A 21411-nucleotide genomic window follows, 5' to 3' on the forward strand; every position below is an offset into this window, starting at 1 on the left:
ACACTTGTATCTGTGAGTCTGAGTAAGTATTGTAAATATGGGGATCTGCAGACTTGGATCACAAAATAGTTGGGAATATTACATTGGTAAATAATGTAATTCTTACTATTTCAATAAATGCTTGAACATACTTAAAATGTATACCACATAATATATTTTTGATTGATTTTGAGTTCTGGAGATTCATAGTTGAGTTGTAATGTGATGTATTTTAATTAAAGTTATTATGCTTGAATTCTAGAAAGAAGAAGCCGAGGCTAAAGCTTTGGAAGAAGCTGAAAAGCAAAAACTAGAGAGGGAAAAAATAATGCAACAAAATATGCAGGAGAGGCTTGAAAGAAAGAAGGTAAACACTTTTTCTTTGAATGCTTCATAAAACTAAATTGAGTCAATGGTTTTCTTGTGTATTATTACTGTGTATGGTGGTCAAAGGTTCCCTTAACTGAATAATTGACTACCACCATTCTTACTGCAGTCTAGGTTTAGCTGTCCATGTAATTGAGGCATCTACTACCTGTGGCGTTATAATGATGAATTCGTTTAAAAGGGTTTAGGTAGGTGTGGGCCACAATACTTGTTTGACCCATTATGTTGCGTTCTGTTCTCTGTGATAAGTATCAGTCAATCATAGGGGATTCTCTGGAAAATAACTTTTCTTCTGAGGGTTTAACTTCCTTATACAAGTGTTTATTATTTCACTAGCAGCTCCGCCCGGCAACACCAACCTATATACATAGCCGCTTGGCGCGCTAGTGTTGATTCCTTCTTCGGTGTTAAGCAAATTTATTAAACTTTTCAACTATGCTTTTACAGAACCTTCTACAGTTTTGAGAACCTCTGTAAGTACATTGGTTTTAACCCTAACTGAGGAAAGTTGGAGGCCAAGAACCTATGCTTTCTGATTATCATGTTAAGAGGCTGATCCTCTATAGAGGGGCCAGGTAAAAAATGTAAACCAGTGTCAAAAGAGGCGCCAAGGCTACTGGCCTCCTGGAGGTCTAAGCAAACACAAGGAGATGATGAACGGAGCGCTGAAAATTTTCAGACACGCACCCCCAGTCACAGATCAGGGTTGAATCCATCATCGTTCTTTAGCTTACTTCGCCACCTCAGTTCAGACCCAGCTATATACAAATCAGTTTTGACCCTATGCCTCATGGGAACAGTCCAGCCCGAACTGCCAAGCCCGGTCGTCCGTTAACTGGAAACAAGCCTCCGGAGACCGTTTTTTGGGTAACCCACCTCATCAGCCAGGCTAGCTTGAATACAGTTGTAAAGTGAACAAGGGACCCACGTCTGGGCATTCCCTGCCAACTTAGGCAAAGTGAGCTAAGGAACAATGATGGATTCAACCCGATCTAAGACTGGGGGTGAGTGTCTGAAAAGTTTTAGCGCTCCTTCCATCTCCTTGTGTTTGCTTTGTGTTTTTTAAATAATAATAATATTTGCTTTGTTCGCTACTGGAGGTCTAGACAGGTCCAGAATGAGATTTTCATTATCAGACACCTGTGATTTGTCATCATCGTTGTTGTTTGTGACTCCGGGTCTGAAACTCAGTAGCTCCAAACGTTTGTCAAAGTCAGAATGGGGTTGTGGAAGAGGTTGGCGCAACATCGATCGAGGATACAGCAGATTCGATTCAAAGTCCGAATGGTCTTTTGTGTCTCTCCCCCATGTCACCACGCAAGTGTTGCCGCGAAGGGAATAACCGTATTTGGCGCAGTACATGGAGGCAAAGTGAGCGGCAAACCTGGAGTCGGGGCATTCCTCAGAGCAGGGTCAAAAGGTTCACTTTAAGACAGATCTGCCAGAGGTAGTCTATTGGAGTCCCCCTCGGATCCATGGGGCACAACTGTGCAACAGAACCCGAAAGGGTACCAAAATTCCACAAGATAGTCTCTTTGAAGGATTCAATGTGCTGTTGAGTCACCTTTAGACCCGGGAACTCAGGCTGGATTGGGACTAGTGAGGGGGGTCAGCTCAGTGGCGGCTGAGTGAGATCGGGCGGTACTATGACGTCCAAGCAACGTCTCCTGATGAGTGGTGGGAAGAAGCAGAACCATGTTTGGACTGTTCTTTTCGGACTTGCATCAGGATTTGAAGTGGGATGGTCACTCTCTGGAACAGACACAGGAATATAGCGTGTTTATGTCCGCATCCTTCACTTCAAACAGACCTTCTGAGCGAATCTATGGTGTTCAGTGTCTTAGAGTTCAGCCTTACGTTCCCAAGTGGCCTTTAGATTCATATGATCGCATTTGACGCATGACTTTGTGACATGCGAGGAGCTGAGACACCGAAGACAGGCCTTGTGTGGTTCCATCACTGACATCTGTTTGTGGCAACCCTTACAGGGGTTAAACCCCATTATTTTAGGGAGACACATTGCACATTGGAAATGTTTGGGAGATTTTCCGTCAAATGACTAATAACAAAATAACGCACTATAAACCGCGTCAGAAGGCTCAGAAAACAATTAACTGATGTTGGTGCACAAAGGTAGAAGTTATGTTATGACCCGATATCATTTCTGGGAGGCGATGGACCAGATACAGAGCCAGGCAACACCACCTATCGGCAAGTAAGGGATTTGCTGAGAAAAATCTCCTGATCCAGTCTGGCGCCTGGAGGTATTCACAAGGAGAGAAATCTGCAGCTAGAAGTATCCATCAGTAGTCTTCCAAGTTTTAAGAGCTTAGATTGTATGGAGCGGTCATAATTAGTATACAGTGTTTTACTTCATAGACCTGCTTTGATGAGGTCAACTGGGTTTTTCGTTGATATACTAGTTTTGCTAATGGACATGCCCTTTGAGTCTCACCACTTCAGAGAGAAGGCAGTCTCCACTTAGGAAAGCTTTGAAGACCCAAAGCTACAGCACATTCCTTGAGGCTGTTGACCCTTGCCAAAAGAATTCTGCATCACTTCTGGTAATTATGAGGCGATTCCAGAGAACTGGTGTATAAGATGAACCCAGCCATCCTGCCAGTGATGCCCAGTCCTTTCAAGGTCTCCATGCAACATGTGGGCCACCAAGACACCTGTATTTCCACTCTTCTTTCTCCGCTACACCAGCCAAAAACCACTTTACTTTGCCCTCAGCTGCGCAATCCCAACTATTGGCAGGAACGTTCCATCACTTTCTCCTTGGTGGGTATCCATCACTCTGACAGATGGTTCTTGCAAATTGTTAAAAAAGGCTGTGTCCTTCCTTATCTGAAAGAGACAGGTTAGTGATAGATTCCTTACCTTAGAATATCCCCAGGCGTCAGACTGGATCCGGAAACTTTTGCGTAGCAGTACCCTTGCGCGTCGGTAGGCGTCGTCTGCGGCGCCGTGATGACGTCGTGGGAGTACTTAGACGCCGCCTCCGCGTGCTGACGTCCATTCTCCTTTTTTCCGCGCCAGCAAGCGCAGATCTGGAAAAAGCAGTAACCCTTAGTCAATTTTTGACTAACCTTTTTGATCCTTTTGATCGTTTTTCGAAGTCTTACGACTCCGATCGGTGCCTAGGGATGCCTGGCTTCAAGCACTGTGAGGATTGCGACCGCATGATGTCGGTCAGGGACCCGCACCACCTGTGCCTAACTTTTCTAGGCGTCGACCATGACGACAAGGCCTGCTCCGACTGCCGGGCCCTCTCTTCGAAAGCCAGGCGGGAGTGGTCCCGCAGGCGACTCGAACTCCAGCAGTCGGTCCCGCGCCGTGCGAGGTCCCGGTCCCACGGGAGGTCGAGGGACAGGTCGCTGGCTCGGAGCCAACACAGCTCCGAGAGTCGGCACCACTCCTCTGGGTCGAAGTCGTCGTCAGGTAAGAAGCACAAGAAGTCGAAGAGGCGTCATCGCTCCTCTGACTCCTCCCGAAGCTCGCACGATGCGGCCGGGGGTTCAGGTGACACCGCCCTCGCGGCTCCATCAGGGTCACGGGCATCGCATCCCGCTCCATACCCTCCGGTCCCTGGGCGAGACGCGACGCCGGAGGAGATCGAGCGCTTCCTCATGGCCATGAGGTCCCTCTCTCCTCCGACGGGCTCCGCGGCGCCTTCGGGCCCAGCGGACCCGTCTGGGGCTCCTGGCGGGTCGGGGGCTTTGGCCCCGACGCCATCGGGTGCTTCGGCTCCGACGCCGCTGGCGCCTTCGGGCCCGGCGCCGTGGGGCCCCACTATCCTGACACCGCCGGTGCCTTCGGGCCCGGCGCCGCAGGGTCAAGCGGTCCCGACGCCGCGGCGCCTTCGGGCCCGGCGCCGCGGGACCCTTCTCCTCCGTCGGGATCTGGATCGTCGCCGGTGGACCTTACGACCCCCCCTCCCCCCCGGTGTCGGACCATCAGGTGTCGCCTGCGGCGCAGTCCCCGATGCCTACTTCATTCCTGTTCCGACGTCGGAACGTCGGTGCCGCTGGGCTCCGCTTTCGACGGCGTTTGGAGATTTTCACTTCTATGAACAGGCCCCATTAATTGAGAACCCTGAGTATCAGGAGATGGGTGATGAGGAGGATTGGGAGGGATCTGAGTACCCTCTGACCCGTGAGTGTCAGTCACGAGAGGACTGGACAGGGGAACTTGGGGAGGCCAGTGGCCTGGAGACCTCTCCAGACACTGGTTTTGTCTCCCCTCCTACCGTGGCTTCGGAGGAGGGGGCAACATATAGTGTGGTGTTGATGAGGGCTGCCAAGGCCTTGGGCCTTGAGCTCCCCGTCGCGGCCGTGAGGACTAACCTCCTCACTGAGGTCCTTAAACTGCAGTCCTGCTCGGCCGAGCCTCTGCTGCCCTTTAATGAGGCCTTGACCGACGTTCTTTTGGGCACTTGGTCCAGGCCCGCTACGGGTTCGCCCGTAGATAGGAACGTGGCCAGACGCCACCGCCCGGCCCCGGGCGACCCATGTTTCCTGTCCACCCACCCCACCCCCGAGAGTCTGGTCATCCAGGCCTCCAATTCCCAGACCGCATTCCCGTCGGCTTTGCCGGACAGGGAATCCAAGAGGTATGAGAATTATGGAAGGAAAATATTCTCCTCCCTTAGTTTGGGACTGCGGTCTTCCAACACCGCATGCCTCTTGGGCCGCTACACTCACTCTCTGTGGGAGACGGTTGCAGAAGTGCTGCCAGAGTGTCCGTTGGAGGTACGGGCCAAGCCCTTGTGGAGGGCCGAGATGCAGCCAAATATTCTATTCGGTGTGGGCTGGATACCACCGACTCGCTAGGCAGAGCGATGGCAATGACCGTGGGGGTGAGACGTCACGCCTGGTTGAGGTCCGCCAACTTTTCGGCAGATGTCCAAAACACTCTGATGGACATGCCGTTCGATGGCCGTCACCTTTTTGGCGACAAGGCAGACCATGTGCTTGAGCGCTTTAAGGACTCCAGGGCTACGGCCAAGTCCTTGGGCCTCTCGGCCCCGCGCCAGCAAATGGGTGCCTTTCGCTCCTTTCGTGGCCAAGGAAGGGGCGCCCCCACACGTGCTGCACGCCACACGCCGCAGACTACCATCCAGCGCGGTGGCGGCCGTGGAAATCGCGGTGGAGGCGGCCGGGGACAACGGCGAGGCCAGTCCACACCTTCCCCCGCAGCATCCGCCTCTAAACACTCCTAGTCCGTGCTTCTCAGCCCATGTGACGCCAGTGGGAGGGCAGGGTTCGCCATCACCACTCTCACTGGCGCACTGTCACTCCGGACAGGTGGGTGCTGCAGATCGTCCGGAGGGGCTACTCCCTCCCCTTCGAGACGACCCCTCAAGCCATGCCACTGCAATACCACCGCGTATCGGGGGATCACTTGCGGCTTCTGCAGGAGGAAGTTTCGGCCCTCTTGGCCAAGGGGCCCATCGAGCGCGTTCCTGGGCCAGGAGTAGAACGTGGTTGCTACTCCCACTACTTTCTGGTACCCAAGAAGGGCAAAGGGGGCCTACGCCCTATCTTGGACCTACGGAACGTCAACGGCTTCCTCCGGAAGGAGAAGTTCAAGATGCTGACTCTGGCTCAGGTTTTAGCTGCCCTGGACCCAGGAGACTGGATGGTAGCGTTGGACTTGCAGGACGCCTATTTCCACATAGCCGTCCTGCCGGCCCACCGGCGTTACCTGCGGTTCACGGTAGGCCATGAGCACTTTCAGTTTACCGTGCTCCCCTTCGGCCTTACCAGCGCCCCACGGGTGTTCAGGAAGGTGATGGCGGTGGTCGCAGCTCATCTGCGCAGGGTAGGGGTTTCAGTCTTCCCTTACCTCGACGACTGGTTGTTGAAGGCGGGCTCGCCCCAGACAGTCGTCAGCCACCTCCAGACGACGGCAGACCTCTTGCACCAGCTGGCGTTCTCCATCAATGTGCCGAAGTCACACCTCTGCCCCTCTTAGAAGCTCCTTTTCATCGGAGCGGTTTTCGACTCGGCGCAGTTTCGGGTTTACCCACCCGAACAGCAGGTTCGGGATATACAGGCTCTGATTCCAATCTTCCAGCCTCTAGCCCGGGTTTCGGTCAGGTTGACACTGCGACTTCTGGGGCTGATGGCTTCCTGCATCCTTCTGGTGCATCACGCCCGTTGGCGGATGCGGGCTCTGCAGTGGGACCTGAAGTTTCAGTGGGCCCAGCATCAGGGTAACCTTTCCGACCATGTCCTGATCTCGGAGGGCACTGCAAGACAGCTGCAGTGGTGACTCACGGACCGCGATTGGGTCAGCGGCAGATCCCTCTCCCTTCCCCACCCGGAGCACGTTGTTGTGACGGGCGCGTCCCTCCAGGGCTGGGGAGGCCACATGGGAGAGGCGGAGATCAGAGGCCTCTGGTCTCCGGCGGAGTCCCCGGCGGGCGATTCGTCTAGCACTGAAGGCATTCCTCCCCTCTGTCTGAGGGAGTGTAGTGCAGGTGTTCATGGACAACACCACCGCCATGTGGTACTGCTAGAAACAGGGCGGGGTAGGGTCATGGATCCTCTGCCAGGAGGCTCTACGCCTCCGGCAGTGGCTGGAACATCAGGGCGTGACTCTGGTGGTTCAACACCTGGCAGGTTCTCTGAACGCCAGGGCGGACGAACTCTGCCGCCGGTGCATGATGGATCACGAATGGCGTCTGAACTCTGAGGTGGCGCAAGGTCTCTTTCTGCAGTGGGGAGAGCCTTGGTTAGATCTATTCACCACCGAAGAGAACGCGCAATGTCATCAGTTCTGCGCGTTGGAATTTCCAAGGCGGCACTCGCTCGGAGACGCTTTTCGGCGCGAGTGGAGTTGCGGTCTGTTGTACGCCTTTCCGCCTATACCACTTCTGCCCAGAGTGCTGAAGAAGATCAGGCACGACCGAGCAGAAGTCATCCTTGTGGCTCCGGACTGGGCACGAAGGTACTGGTATCCCGAGCTACTCAGTATGTCAGTCGATCCCCGGTTCGTCTGCCTCTTCAGGAGGACCTTCTGTCGCAGCAACAGGGGACGGTCCTCCACCCGAACCTGTCCAGTCTCCACCTCCATGCTTGGAGATTGAGCGGCGACAGTTGAGGCCATTTGACTTGCCTCCTGAAGTCTGTAACATCATTCTGGCATCTAAACATTAGGATTCTATCAATGTGTGGAGGTGCAAGATATTTTTAGGGATTTTTACAAAAATTTAATTGGAGTGAAGTGATAGACTCTCTCTTAGAGATGGAAAGATGAGAGCACATGTGCTTGTTTAAAATACCCCTCACACACTAAAAAAATCCGTTAGTGTCATGCTTCATCATAGGGGTCTTCCCGTCCCTATAACGGGGCGGGGCGTGCTACGACCAGACGGACTACGCGGGAGCACTATAAATGTGACAGAGCTATGTGTAGGTGTAGTGATGAAAAGTGGAGTGTAGGGATCTAACTAGTGAGTGCAAAAAATATAAAAAATTAAAAATTCCCTGGCTAGTAGAACAAATACACTTTATTGGAGTCTCTGGCTGGGAATGTTAAAAAGGGGATGTAGGTAGAGCAATTACTGACTACCAAGTCGACATGTTTCATAGGCAGTCCCCTGCTGCCTACTCATCAAGACCAAATCGTGATCCCTACTGTGAATAGCTCAGTTCTAAAGAAGTAGGCCTACTGTCCTACAAATATACCGGCAAAAATAAGCTGGATATTTGTGCCTCAGGGCATGAGCTGGCCCGGGTGAAGCAAGGCATCAAAAAATAAGTGCCAAAAAAACGGTGACCCTTGGTCTCTGTAAAGGAAAAGGAGGAAAACGAGGGAGAAAGCACAGACATATTCATGTCATTACTGCTGGTCATGAAATGTGCATCGTTGATACGCTTTGATATTCACAACCATAGCCAGTTTGGTAGAATTCGTAATGCTAGGTACAATTACCTTCACCGCAGGTTTGAATATATTAATCAAAATGCACCTCTTGTTGTTGGACAGAGTGTACGTCATATTGACCAGAACCATCCAAATGGACGTGGTTCATTCATAACCCATCATACATACATTAGTGGCTCAACACATTCATACAAACGATCCCAAAAGCATCAAAAAGGACATAAATATTTCGTATTTTTTCAAGATCGATATTCTAGACACAGTATATCGTATTTTCTCAGCATAATACATAGGACACCAATAAAGACCGCCATTCATGGCCTGCTGATGACCGAGTATCTCCAGGCTAACACAGCCCCAGCAGGCCTTGTAGTCCGTAACGAACCTTTTATTTTCTTGCACGATAAGACGTTCAAAATTGACTGGTCCAAGATCTCATGGAGATGTACCCGTGATTGGATTGTGCTAATCATAAAAACTGCTAGTAGGTTGGCAACCGAACTGAAAGTAGAAATACAAGCCATTGAAGTTCGCCTAAAAAGTTACAAATCCCCAGCAGATTTGAAAAAATTTCTTGAAGAGATGAATAAATCCCTCAATGATTTCGAAACCACCCTGAAGAACAGCAAATATGAGAAACTAAAAAAAGACAACAGCCGGTGGTCCAAAGAGAGGGTCTACCCCTACATAAAGGATGATTACAAATCAACAAATGAAATCACAGATGATGAATCATCAGACTCGGGTTCAAGCGGATCGAACTCAAGTCGCAATAAGAGCCCAAGACCTCAAGGAGGAAGGAGGAACTTTCGTAGATCCAATTACCGGGGTCCCAGAGGGTGGAATAATTTTCAACCCCATATGGTATATCCGCAACAACCACAATTCGGTCCACAACCCCCTTTTCAACACCCACAAGGCCCTTTTCCCGTATGGGGGTATCAACAACAGGATTATGGCTACTTCGACCAATCGGCGCCTTTTTTAGGGGGGCGCCAGGGACAGACGAGAGGAAGAAACCGGAGGGGTACCTCCGTACACTGGAACACAGGAGAGGAAGAAACCCCACGGGTAGCCACGAGAAGCATGACAGGCGCCAAAAAGAGCCAGAAGTAAGTCTGGTGGTAAACCTCTCTGACTGTGAACTCACGGAAGCACAGAAAGCAGTACTGGAGAAAGGCTTGGGGTATGTACCCACTGCTAACATGGACAAGTTTCATCTATGCAAGGAAGTCCAGGAGTTCATGCGACGTCTTAAGTTGCAAGTCTTCTTCAAAGACAAAAAAGATGAGATTGAACCTGGTGATACCAAACTTAGACCAAAATCTACGTTCACACCGATGAATAACACTCTACCAATCGAATTATTAACTTTCGAAAAGTCGGTGATGAGAGAACTTGAAGACATCAACCCACGGGAAAGGAGTACCTTCCAAAACACGACCAATGCAGAAAGACAGGCACTACGGGAGTTGAGCAACAACAAACGTATAGTGATCAAACCGGCTGACAAGGGCGGCGCAACTGTCATACAAAATGCAAGCCAGTACGATGCAGAATGCATGAGACTGTTGGAAGATGAAAGAAACTACGAAATTCTCCACACGGATCCAACACAGAGGATAGCAACAAAAATTAGCACAATGGTAGAGGAAGCTGTGACACACGGCTGGATCACCAAGAAGGAGGGAGAATTCTTGTGTCAAAAGAACCCCAGGACCCCGTATCTGTACACACTCCCTAAGATACACAAGAACTTACAGAACCCCCCAGGACGACCTATCGTATCTGGTATTGGGTCAGTGTTGGAACCTCTGTCGAGGTTTGCAGATGCTTTCCTCAGACCGATTGTTCAAAAAACGTCAACATATCTCAGGGACACGAAGGATGTCCTGAACTTATTAGAAAACATCACCTTTGATCCCGACAACCAATTACTGATCAGCTGTGACGTAGAGAGTCTCTACACCAGCCTGCCACATCATGCTACCCTAGAGATTGTGGAAGACGTCCTTTTTGAGGACTTCTGGGAATACCAAACACCACGTAACGTGGTGATGGAATGCTGTTCCCTAGCCCTTAGAGAGAACTTCTTTGAGCACAAAGGTACCCTCTATCTACAAAAACACGGTTGTAGTATGGGAAGCACATTTGCTCCCAGCATAGCTGGTTTATATGTGCACCATTTAGAAGTGACTAAAATACTTCATCCAAACAACCCTTTCAGAGACAATATCAAAGTATGGAAACGATACATCGACGACATCCTGATCATCTGGGATGGAGATGAGAGGACCTCTAAACAATTCTTGAGCTGGTTGAACTTGCAAGACAACTACTTAAAGTTCACCAGTACCACCTCCAACAGTAACTTGGTATTTTTAGATTTGAATATCTTCCCCAAAGAAGGCAGACTGAGGACGACAACTCATTTCAAGGACACCTCGAAGAACTGTTTACTTTTGTACAACAGCTTTCACCCGAGACATCTGCGGGACAATCTCCCGTATGGTCAGTTCCTGCGCCTTCGCAGGAACTGCACAGAAATTGGAGACTTCAAACTGCAGTCTAAGGATCTGAAGAAGAAGCTGGAAGCCAGAAGGTATCCTGATAAGATCATCGACCAGGCATACAAACGGGCAAAAAACAATTGCCGGGAGAGCCTTCTGGAAGAAAAAATACAGAAAGAGGAGGAGAAGAGACCGATCTGTGTCACCACCTATAATACCTGTTCGAATCAGGTGACCAAGATTATCAACAGGAATTGGAAAATTCTGAATAGCGGTGGGTTGCAAATACCGAAACCATTGTTCTCTCACAGAAAAGCACAGAGCATAAGGGATGCCTTAGTCCACACCAGACCAAAAGCAAACAGCAATTCTGTACAGAAGAATCCCGACTTTCTACATGGCCATCATCCATGCGGAAACTGTAAAGTATGTTGTCTCACGAAGAAAAGCAATAATCTGACCTTTAGTGACGGAACAACCTGGGAGCAAAGGGGCTTCAGCAACTGCAATAGTACCAATGTGGTCTATCTAATCATATGCCCCTGCGGATTGGAGTATATAGGTATGACGAGCAGGGCAGTGAAAGTCAGGATAGGTGAACACAAGAGCACCATCAAATGCAAGAAGACCAGCACGAAACTCACGAATCACTACCTAGAGATGAACCATAAACCTGGCGAAATATCTTGGACTGTAGTTGAGCTAGTGAACAACGAGAGGTACCTCCTGGAAAAAGAACAGAGATGGGTGTTTCGCATTCAGTCCCATAAAAAGGGACTGAACGATGACATACCCTGGGGACAGCTGTGACCCCTGGTCTTTCTGAAGCCAGTATCCCAACCTGATGTAATCAACATACATGAACTCTGGAACAATGCCTTTCCTTGGGGATAGGTGTGAACCTCATCCGTTTATCCTCATGCAATAGATACATAATGAATCTATCTGTCTTTTTGGGTAATCTGCGAGCTGATTCCTGTGACCCTTGGGCTACACCAATCTAGCAGGAATGCAATAACACTGGACCCTGCGCAAAAAAAACCCACCAGCTGAATGACAAATTTGACCCATGACAATCAGAGTGACAACATTTTGTTTCCTGAAACTGTGATTATTCACTACATTTTATTTTATATTTTATTATTTTTTTTTTTGACCTTGGAACACCAATTAACAAGCATCAACAATGAGGTGTCCTGTGAATGTGATAATACATTACATTTAGTTTTTTTTTTTTTTTCTGTCTGACCTGTGAACACCAAAGAGTAAAACATTTAACAATGAGGCATAGTATTTAATAATGAGGCATAGCACGAGTATACAATTTGTATTTAGTTGCATTAAGTTAATCCGGGTCCCTCACGCTGGCGACAGAAAGCGAAAAAAGACTATCGGTCATAATCCTCACATTGAGCCGTTTTGCGGCGGCCATCTTGGATTTGCCCATTCTAGTGTTCATTTTGGGCGTCTCTCCGTGTAACAATGAGCATGACGGAAGGCACAATATAACTCCACCGGCAGACGAGCGACTACCTATCCTCGGAGCTCGGACGGGAGGAATGCCAGGCGAATCGCTCGAGCCGGTAACGTAAGTGATAGACTCAGACCCCGAGTCTTTAATAAACGGGTTACTGGGCCATTTCACTGTCAGGAAACGAACGAACCACATCTAACAGTGGGGGCGGCCACATTTGTTTTTCAGTAGACCGCGCTAATCTCCCTCCTCCTGCCAGCTCATGGGGCACTGAGAGAACTACCAAAAAGTATGTATATAACAAGTGTATTTTGTGACCATCTACACTGGCATTGTTTCTAGAATAATTATGCTGAGAAAATACGATATACTGTGTCTAGAATATCGATCTTGAAAAAATACGAAATATTTATGTCCTTTTTGATGCTTTTGGGATCGTTTGTATGAATGTGTTGAGCCACTAATGTATGTATGATGGGTTATGAATGAACCACGTCCATTTGGATGGTTCTGGTCAATATGACGTACACTCTGTCCAACAACAAGAGGTGCATTTTGATTAATATATTCAAACCTGCGGTGAAGGTAATTGTACCTAGCATTACGAATTCTACCAAACTGGCTATGGTTGTGAATATCAAAGCGTATCAACGATGCACATTTCATGACCAGCAGTAATGACATGAATATGTCTGTGCTTTCTCCCTCGTTTTCCTCCTTTTCCTTTACAGAGACCAAGGGTCACCGTTTTTTTGGCACTTATTTTTTGATGCCTTGCTTCACCCGGGCCAGCTCATGCCCTGAGGCACAAATATCCAGCTTATTTTTGCCGGTATATTTGTAGGACAGTAGGCCTACTTCTTTAGAACTGAGCTATTCACAGTAGGGATCACGATTTGGTCCTGATGAGTAGGCAGCAGGGGACTGCCTATGAAACATGTCGACTTGGTAGTCAGTAATTGCTCTACCTACATCCCCTTTTTAACATTCCCAGCCAGAGACTCCAATAAAGTGTATTTGTTCTACTAGCCAGGGAATTTTTAATTTTTTATATTTTTTGCACTCACTAGTTAGATCCCTACACTCCACTTTTCATCACTACACCTACACATAGCTCTGTCACATTTATAGTGCTCCCGCGTAGTCCGTCTGGTCGTAGCACGCCCCGCCCCGTTATAGGGACGGGAAGACCCCTATGATGAAGCATGACACTAACGGATTTTTTTAGTGTGTGAGGGGTATTTTAAACAAGCACATGTGCTCTCATCTTTCCATCTCTAAGAGAGAGTCTATCACTTCACTCCAATTAAATTTTTGTAAAAATCCCTAAAAATATCTTGCACCTCCACACATTGATAGAATCCTAATGTTTAGATGAACTGTTCAGGAGGGTGATTCTATCTCAACCTCTACGCTTCCCTCTTTTGATTTTTTGTTGACATCATTCTGGCAGCCTGGCGTCCCTCCACAAAGTCGGTATACACCTGCAGGTGGAACAGATTTGTGGCATGGTGCACAGCAAAGGCTGTGGATCCTCTCTCTGCCCCTCTTTCCGAGGTTCTTCTCTTCCTTCTTTCTCTTGCCCAGCAGGGCTCTGCTCTGGGCACTATCAAGGCTATCTTTCTGCCCTTTCAGCCTTCCTAAGGCTGCCTGATCAACCATCTTTGTTCAAGTCCCCAATTGTAAATAGGTTTCTGAAAGGCATCACACACACGTTTCCACCTGTTCCCTTTGTGATGCCTCAGTGGGACTTGAACTTGGTCCTTACATTTCTAATGTGCGCTCCCTTCGAGCCACTTCACAACTGTCCTCTTCGCCTTCTCACTTTGAAGACTGCCTTCCTGGTAGCCATCCCTCTGCCAGGAGAGTGAGTGAGCTCCAGGCTCTATCCTGTAAACCTCCTTTCCTTTCAGTCCATCCGGACAAAGTTGTGTTAAAGACAAGACCTTCTTTCCTACCCAAGGTGGTCACGGCCTTCCACATTGGGCAATCCATTACCTTGCCCACCTTCTTTCCGCCTCCGCATCCCTCGAGAGAGGAAGAGAGGCTCCACCGTCTGGACTCAAAACGTGCGCTCTCGTTCCATCTGGATCGCACACGCCAGTTCCGGGTGGATGACCAACTCTTTGTTGGTTACGTGGGCGCTAAGAAGGGGAAAGCGGTACACAAGCGGACCATCTCACAGTGGATGATCTTGTGTATCCAGGCGTGTTACTCCTTGGCAAAGAAGGAACCCCCTGTTGGCCTGAGGGCTCATTCCACTCGAGCCACAGCGACTACAACTGCATTGGGCCGAGGTGTGCCCTTGCAGGACATCTGTCAGGCAGCTACGTGGGCCTCGCTGCACACGTTCGCAAGACACTACTGCCTGGTTAGCCAAGTCCGAAGGGATGGCTTCTTTGGCCGTTCCGTCCTCCAGGACTTTCTGGTGTGATTATTGGTTCGCAAACCCACCACCGGGGTTGGTATTGCTGAGGTATCTATTCTAAGGTAAGGAATCTATCACTAACGTGTCTCTTTCAGATGCACAAGTTACTACTTGTGTAACGATATATCTGTAAGAGACATTGGTTAGTGATAGATTCCTTACCGGCCCACCCATCCTCCCCGTTCTGCTAACCGATATCTAGGGTTAAGGTCATCCCCTTTCAGGGCCCTAGTTTCAATGGCACCAGTGTTGGTTTTTGGCATAGCTCTGCGTTTCTGGTGCGGAAAAGCTGTCTAAGAACTGACATCCGCACGCGGAGGCGGCGTCTAAGTACTCCAACGACGTCATCATGGCGCCGACGACGGACGCGGAGCCACAGACGACGCCTACCGACGCGCAAGGGTACTGCTACGCAAAAGTTTCCGGATCCAGTCTGACGCCTGGGGATATTCTAAGGTAAGGAGTCTATCACGAACTAATGTCTCTTACAGATATATCGTTACACAAGTAGTAACTTGTGCTTCTCTCCACAACTCCCAACATTTCTCCTACACCAGAAAAGGTTTTCGGAGAAATTTTTTTCATTCTACTACAAGGTATATGTGTGTTAGTTTTTGAAGGGTGCCTTATAGTACCAGACTCCAAGATTGGTGAGGTTGTTACTCTCACTATTTCCTCGTCCCATAAAAGGGCAGGACATCAGCCCTATCCAAGACTTCTACCCCTAAATGTCTTCTCACAGAATGACAAATGCAAACTATTTGCCTAGACCCTATGAGTCCTTGTCCTGCATGACTGGATGGTGTCCTTAGGTTTGCAGTGCCTGTATTTTCATATACCAGTCCTGCGATTCAAGGTGGGTTAGGAGGGTTTTCAGTTTTACCCTTACCAGCAACCCTCGGGTGTCCGCAATGTCGTTGGGGTTCAATATCAATGAGCTGAAGTCCTACCTGTCTGTTATGTAAAGGCTTCCATTCATTAGGGCAGTCCTGGATAAAGGTGTGATCAGAGCTTTCCCTCCACCTAAACGATTCCCAGACATTTGAGCTACGATCCTGAAGTTTCAAGCTGGCTCCTGGATTATGGTGAAGGTGTCTGAGACATATTGGCCTCTAAGCCTCATACGTCCTCCTTCTCAACTATGCCAGGTGGCACATGCATGGTTTGGAACTTGAAGTTCCATTGGGCCCAGCATCAATGCAGCCTTTCTGAAATCATCCAGGACTTGGAGAAGACTGCTCATGATCAGTAGTGGTTGCTGACCGTACGCAAATGGTCTTGTATGTGACCCTCTCTTTTACTCACCCAGACTTGACAGTGGTGGCAGATCTATCACTGCTGTGTTGAGGGGGTCTATAAGGGGAAAGGTGGAGATCCATGGACAGGTATCCAGCCGAAGGTCGGCTCTAATTCAATCAGTTGGTCATTCCTCTGTCACTGAAAGCCTTTTTGCTATCTATCAAAGGGAAGCTGGTGCAGTTTCTTATGAACACCACCATCCACTATGTGATACTGCATCTAGCAGGGCGGACTGGGGTCCTGTGACAGGAGGCTTTGGGCCTCTGGAGGTGGTTGGAGTCTTCCTGATTGGCAATCAGCTGGTGAGGTCTCTGAATACCAGAGCTGATAAACTAAGCAGATGACGTAAGAAAGAGCACAAGTGAGCTCTGCATACCGATGTGGCACAGTACGTCTTCCACCCGTGGGGGGAGCACTGGCCAGATGTTTTTGCCACCATCAAGAAATGCACCATGTCATCCATTCTGCGCTATGGAGTTTCTGAAAGAGCACTCATTACCCAACGCTTTATGACTGGAATGCTGCAAAGGACTCCATTATGTCTTCCCACCACTGCCTCTCAAGCCCCACATTCTGAAGATCAAGCGTGACCAGCCCAAATCATCCTAGTGACTCCAAACAGGGCCAGGAGTGGTGTAGTAGCCAGAACTCCTAGGCATGAGCATCTGTCCTCTGATCACTCTACCAATTAAGGATCACGTGTCTCAGCAAAAGGACAGGAATAACCACCCAAATTTACACAATTTACATCTCCAATTGTGGATTTTAAACGTCCCCGTTATGTATAGTGGCCTCTTCAAATATCTTAAAAAGGTCTCAAGTTAGAATTTATCACACTTTTAGAACAATTGTTCACGCTCCATGTGTCATGAATGGTCAGGTTCAAGTTTCTAAAGTACCGGGAAAGCCTTGTGCCAATAATAAGAGGTTTGGGTTCCAAAACAGAAGACATTGAAGAGCCATCTCCTTGAGCCTTCTCCTGTTGTGGCTGCAAATGTTGTTCCCAGTGCAGCCGCTACAACCCAAAATGGCCACCCCTATTTGCAGCGCGGGTTACCGTTCTAGTGTTTTCCCCGCGTTGCAATCTTAGCTGTGTTCACGCTTGTGCTCAATGAGCGTGGCGCACTTCAACTGAAGTTTTCTATGAGATGGCAGCGTTTGTTAGTCCGGCTGCCGCTTATGGAATTTCAGGCCCACACTTGAAATTCGATATCCTTTTTGAACACGCTTCTTCAACGCGCCTTTTATCCTGTTGAGAAGTCTGGTTTGGAGAGATATTCGTTGTTATCCCTGTCTACTGAGAGAAGATTTCAGTCAAAGTATTTGAGAAAGACACGTCTTGTTTTGGCAACAACAAGTAAGTTACCATAGTCATTAAGACAGCGGCAAGTCTAGAGTTTAAATAATATTTTGGAGTTCAATTAAGAGTAGAGCGTATCCAGCTTACCAGAGTGACTAAGCCCAAGGAGTGTAGGAGAGAAGTTCAGCGTTTGAGAGACTTAAATTAGTGGATAACTGAGCATTTCAAGAGTAAGGGAGTGAATAGATAACAGCGTTTGGAAACGTCCTCACAAGAAAAAAGACACAGAATTAAGGAGCACCAAGTAGATATGATTTTATATATATATATATATATATATATATGTGTGTGTGTGTGTGTGTGTGTGTGTATATATATATATATATACATATATATATATATGTGTGTGTGTGTATATATATATAATTGTACTTACCAACTTTTTCGAACTGCAGTCTGGCTCCTATAATAAAGAAGAGAACACCAGGAAAAGAATTAGACAACTATATATGAGACATACTAACTGAATTAGAACAGTCAGGAGGATACTTTAAAAACATACAGGTATATATATAGTAGAGATATCCTTATTACATTGTTTCTGATTTACGTTAGATGTTATGAGCTTTTGTGTTGCAGAACTCCTACCTGAAAGATAGGACATCACATAACACAGAAGGTGACAGTTCAGATACCTTATAATTCAATCAAAGAGTGGCAACCACTGGGATACAGACAGGTAACTTGGAGTTGGTAGAAGTAGTAGCGTTATAGAGTAATTTATTGTGAATGTGTTACAGTAAGTTACATTTTGCAGGCACCTACCAAAAGAGTAGTACCAGCCAATACCGGAACTAATCCAGTGGCAGTCTCTTTTCTCATCCCAATCCCCTTTCCCCTCTCTACTATTTGTGAGTATCTACTTGCTCGCAGTAGTGGAGTAGGCGATTGAGGAAAGTTTGTCTGCTCCTGTGGAAACTCCGTTCAGAATACAGGTACGTGACACCATGTCCGAGGGAACGAAAAGCAAATTGATAAGAAACATACATCAGCTTCAGGGCCAATGTGGAGTCACTTTGCACCACCTAGTTGTTCAGGGGAGCGCTACTATAAATAAATCTACAGGTCTTGTCTGGCACCTAGGGGATATTCTAATGTAAATAATCTACGGTTAGAGCACCCACCTGAAGGATCGTTGCTGAAGGTAAGTAAATTGACCATTTTGGACCAGTTGGCATTAGCGCCTGTTTTTTTCTTCTCATCTTTGTGGGTTCAGATTGCTCTTTTGGTGTCTCACTGACTAAATTTCTCAGTAATTAGACTGGAATTAGCTCAAATTTTTCTTCCAAAGGTTTTAGGGTAAAAATCGATGCAGGTGCCACAGTAAGATATCTAATGTGACATCTGAATGTGGTGTCTGGTATCTGAACACAACATTGTGGCCTTTGCGTCTTTTTACTTCCTCAAACCAAAGACCATCAGACTCTGAGATGAACTATTTTTGCTTTTGGGCACCTTGCACTCCACACTGCCAATGCCACCTGCATTATTAAATGAAATATGTCCATTCCTTATAGGGATTGGTAAACCAACAGATCTCCTACAGTGGATTTTCGTCCTGATGGATACTTCTTCTTGAAGTTTCCTCACCTGTAGAATAATCCCAGGTGTCAGACTGAATCCGGAAACATCACAAATCTCACGTTGCTGGTAGGGGATGCTGGCTTTGTATCGACCTCGAAAATGGTGTCATGTGATGTCACCGAAGCAATATGGCTCCTACCTCATCGCCTCAATGTCCGTTTTCCCCCGCCTTTGTTGCAAATCTGGAGCTCTCTTTCTCCTGAAAGTTGTGAATGCATCCAAGCATACTGTTAATTCTGGACTGGACACCCTGGACTCCATGGCTAGAGGAATGGGCAATTTGATTGCCATCTGACTCCATGCCTGGCTTGAGACGTCTGAATTCTCCAGCAATGTACCGGTCAATCTTCTAGATCTACCATTCGACGACGCTAGAATATTTTGAGACACAGCTGATGCGGCCTCCGAACATTTTAAAGACCGCAAAGTAACTACCAGGTTTCTCATTCTCCAGCAGCCTCAACACCAGAGGGATTATCAACAGTTTGGTCACTTTCAAGGATTTTCTCCTTTTGACCGTGACAATTCCACCAACCTCAGTCGCAACAGCCTAAAAATCAGCCGATCTGTAAGTACATGTGTAAAGCTGGGGGAAAGGCCATGGATGCATCCAGAAAGCATCTTCCTTCTTTGTCCTTCTTTCTTGCTCCCCCAAGAAAGCAGTCTTAGTTTTCTTATGAGCCCCACCTATAGCCTTTGGAAGGGAAACATTCTTCATTCTGATGACCTGAAATGCAATTATTTCGTTTGAGTGGGTCCTTCATACTAGAAAGAGCTACACCCTCCCTTTCCATGAGGTTCAACCCCACACCTACCCTCATCTCCTAGCCCCAACAACCTCATCATTCTGCAGCAGGAGGTGGCAGAACTCTTACAGAAAGGAACTGTAGAGTTGGTGCTAGAACAGGAAAACGGCCAAGGATGCTACTTCCGTCCATCTCAGAAGGTTGGGAATCCCAATATTACCATACATGGACGAGTATCTGATCATAGCCGGTTTGCCTGGGGTGGTCACATGCTATTCAATGTGAACAACAAGGACCCCCTGTTCAAATACTAGATTTGTAATACAGGGAAATGAACAATGTGTGAAGAGAATAAAGCATTTGATAATATAACTAGGGAAGAGACCAATATGTGAAGCACAGAAATCAATTAAAATTTAAACAAGTTCGATTTATTAATAAAAATTACATTATCAATATGATAAATTGTATTGTTTGCCACCTATGTTTTAAGCATTTTTTTGTAAAATTGTGTCACGAATATTTCTTCCATATATAATTTTGTGTATTTTTTATAACATTGTAGTGAATATGTTTTTTTTAAAAAACTCTTGAGAATGTAATTTTTATTAATAAATCGAACTTGTTTAAATTTTAATTGATTTCTGTGCTTCACATATTGGTCTCTTCCCTAGTTATATTATCAAATGCTTTATTCTCTTCACACAGTGGTCACATGCTATTTACAGTCTGGCTTCAGTTCAAGCTGGCATTTTTAATCAACAAGCCCAAATAATTCCTGATCTCCCCCCCCACACCCCCCAACCACCAATGAATCCAATTCATAGGGTCAGTAGGGAACACCACCCTCCTCTGCACCTTTCCTCAACTTTGGAGGATTATCAACTTTGAGCAAATGGTCCCATCCTTCAAGCAAGGCTCGCACGTTCCACTTCTGCAGGACCTGAGATTCCTAGTTTGCTGGCTTCTGGCATTCTCCTAGTAAAGCATGCACGCTGGCATATGAGGGCCCTGCAGTGTTGCCTCTGCAGACAATGGCTACAGTGCAAGGGGAACCTGGCGGATTTAATCATAATCAGCCATAGCGCTGCAGTGGAAGTGGGTCGTGGGGGAACGAGGCAAACCTGTCATGCGGTATGACCTTTCCTCCTCTTACAGCCGTGAATACATTGGTGACTGATGCCTCCACTTTAGGGTGGAGATCCCACCTAGTCAGAGGGCTCTGGTCTCCGGAAGAACAGGCTCTTCATATAACTATTGGTGATTTGGCTGGCGCAGAATGTTTTCCTATCCTCTCATCCATGGTAGATCTGTCCCAATCTTGACTGACATGACAGCGATATGGTACATCAGCAAACAAGAGAGAGTAAGTTTCGGATTCTTTGCCTGGAAACAAGAACATTATGCCAAGGGATCTATCTGGCTCACTGCCAATCACCTAGTGGGGTCTCTGAATGTTAGAGCTGACAACCTGAATAGGTTTTGCAGCGTGCATCTTTCTGGGTTCACTATGCTGTACACTATTCTGCCATCTAGTGGTCGGGTCCGGAATTGTAGTCTTTTTCTCAGTTTTTTGTTTTTTTTTCGTGGCCCAGGTGGGTGTTGACATACTATTTGGTGTCCTGGGTGACGTTGACGCGCTTCCTCCGGAAGCTCCCACCTTTGGTCGCCATCTTCAGATTCTTTTTACCATCATTGGGTCTGGATTGTTACCGAAGCGTTCCAGAGTTTTGGAGAGAGAATCAACG

General features: G+C 47.6%; 1 protein-coding gene across 16 annotated transcripts in view; it reads left to right on the plus strand.

Annotated features, from left to right (window-relative positions):
- MAP7D3 (MAP7 domain containing 3) overlaps positions 1 to 21411 on the plus strand; it is a 1137171-nt gene that overhangs the window by 761078 nt on the left and 354682 nt on the right. For all 16 annotated transcript variants that reach the window (XM_086918652.1, XM_086918653.1, XM_086918658.1 and 13 more), the window contains one exon: positions 242 to 346. In XM_086918652.1, coding sequence (XP_086774778.1) covers positions 242 to 346 — 105 coding nt within the window. The remainder of the gene's footprint in view (positions 1 to 241; positions 347 to 21411) is intronic.

This window comes from Lissotriton vulgaris, chromosome 4_1, assembly GCF_964263255.1.
Source record: "Lissotriton vulgaris chromosome 4_1, aLisVul1.2, whole genome shotgun sequence".
Taxonomy (NCBI): domain Eukaryota; kingdom Metazoa; phylum Chordata; class Amphibia; order Caudata; family Salamandridae; genus Lissotriton; species Lissotriton vulgaris.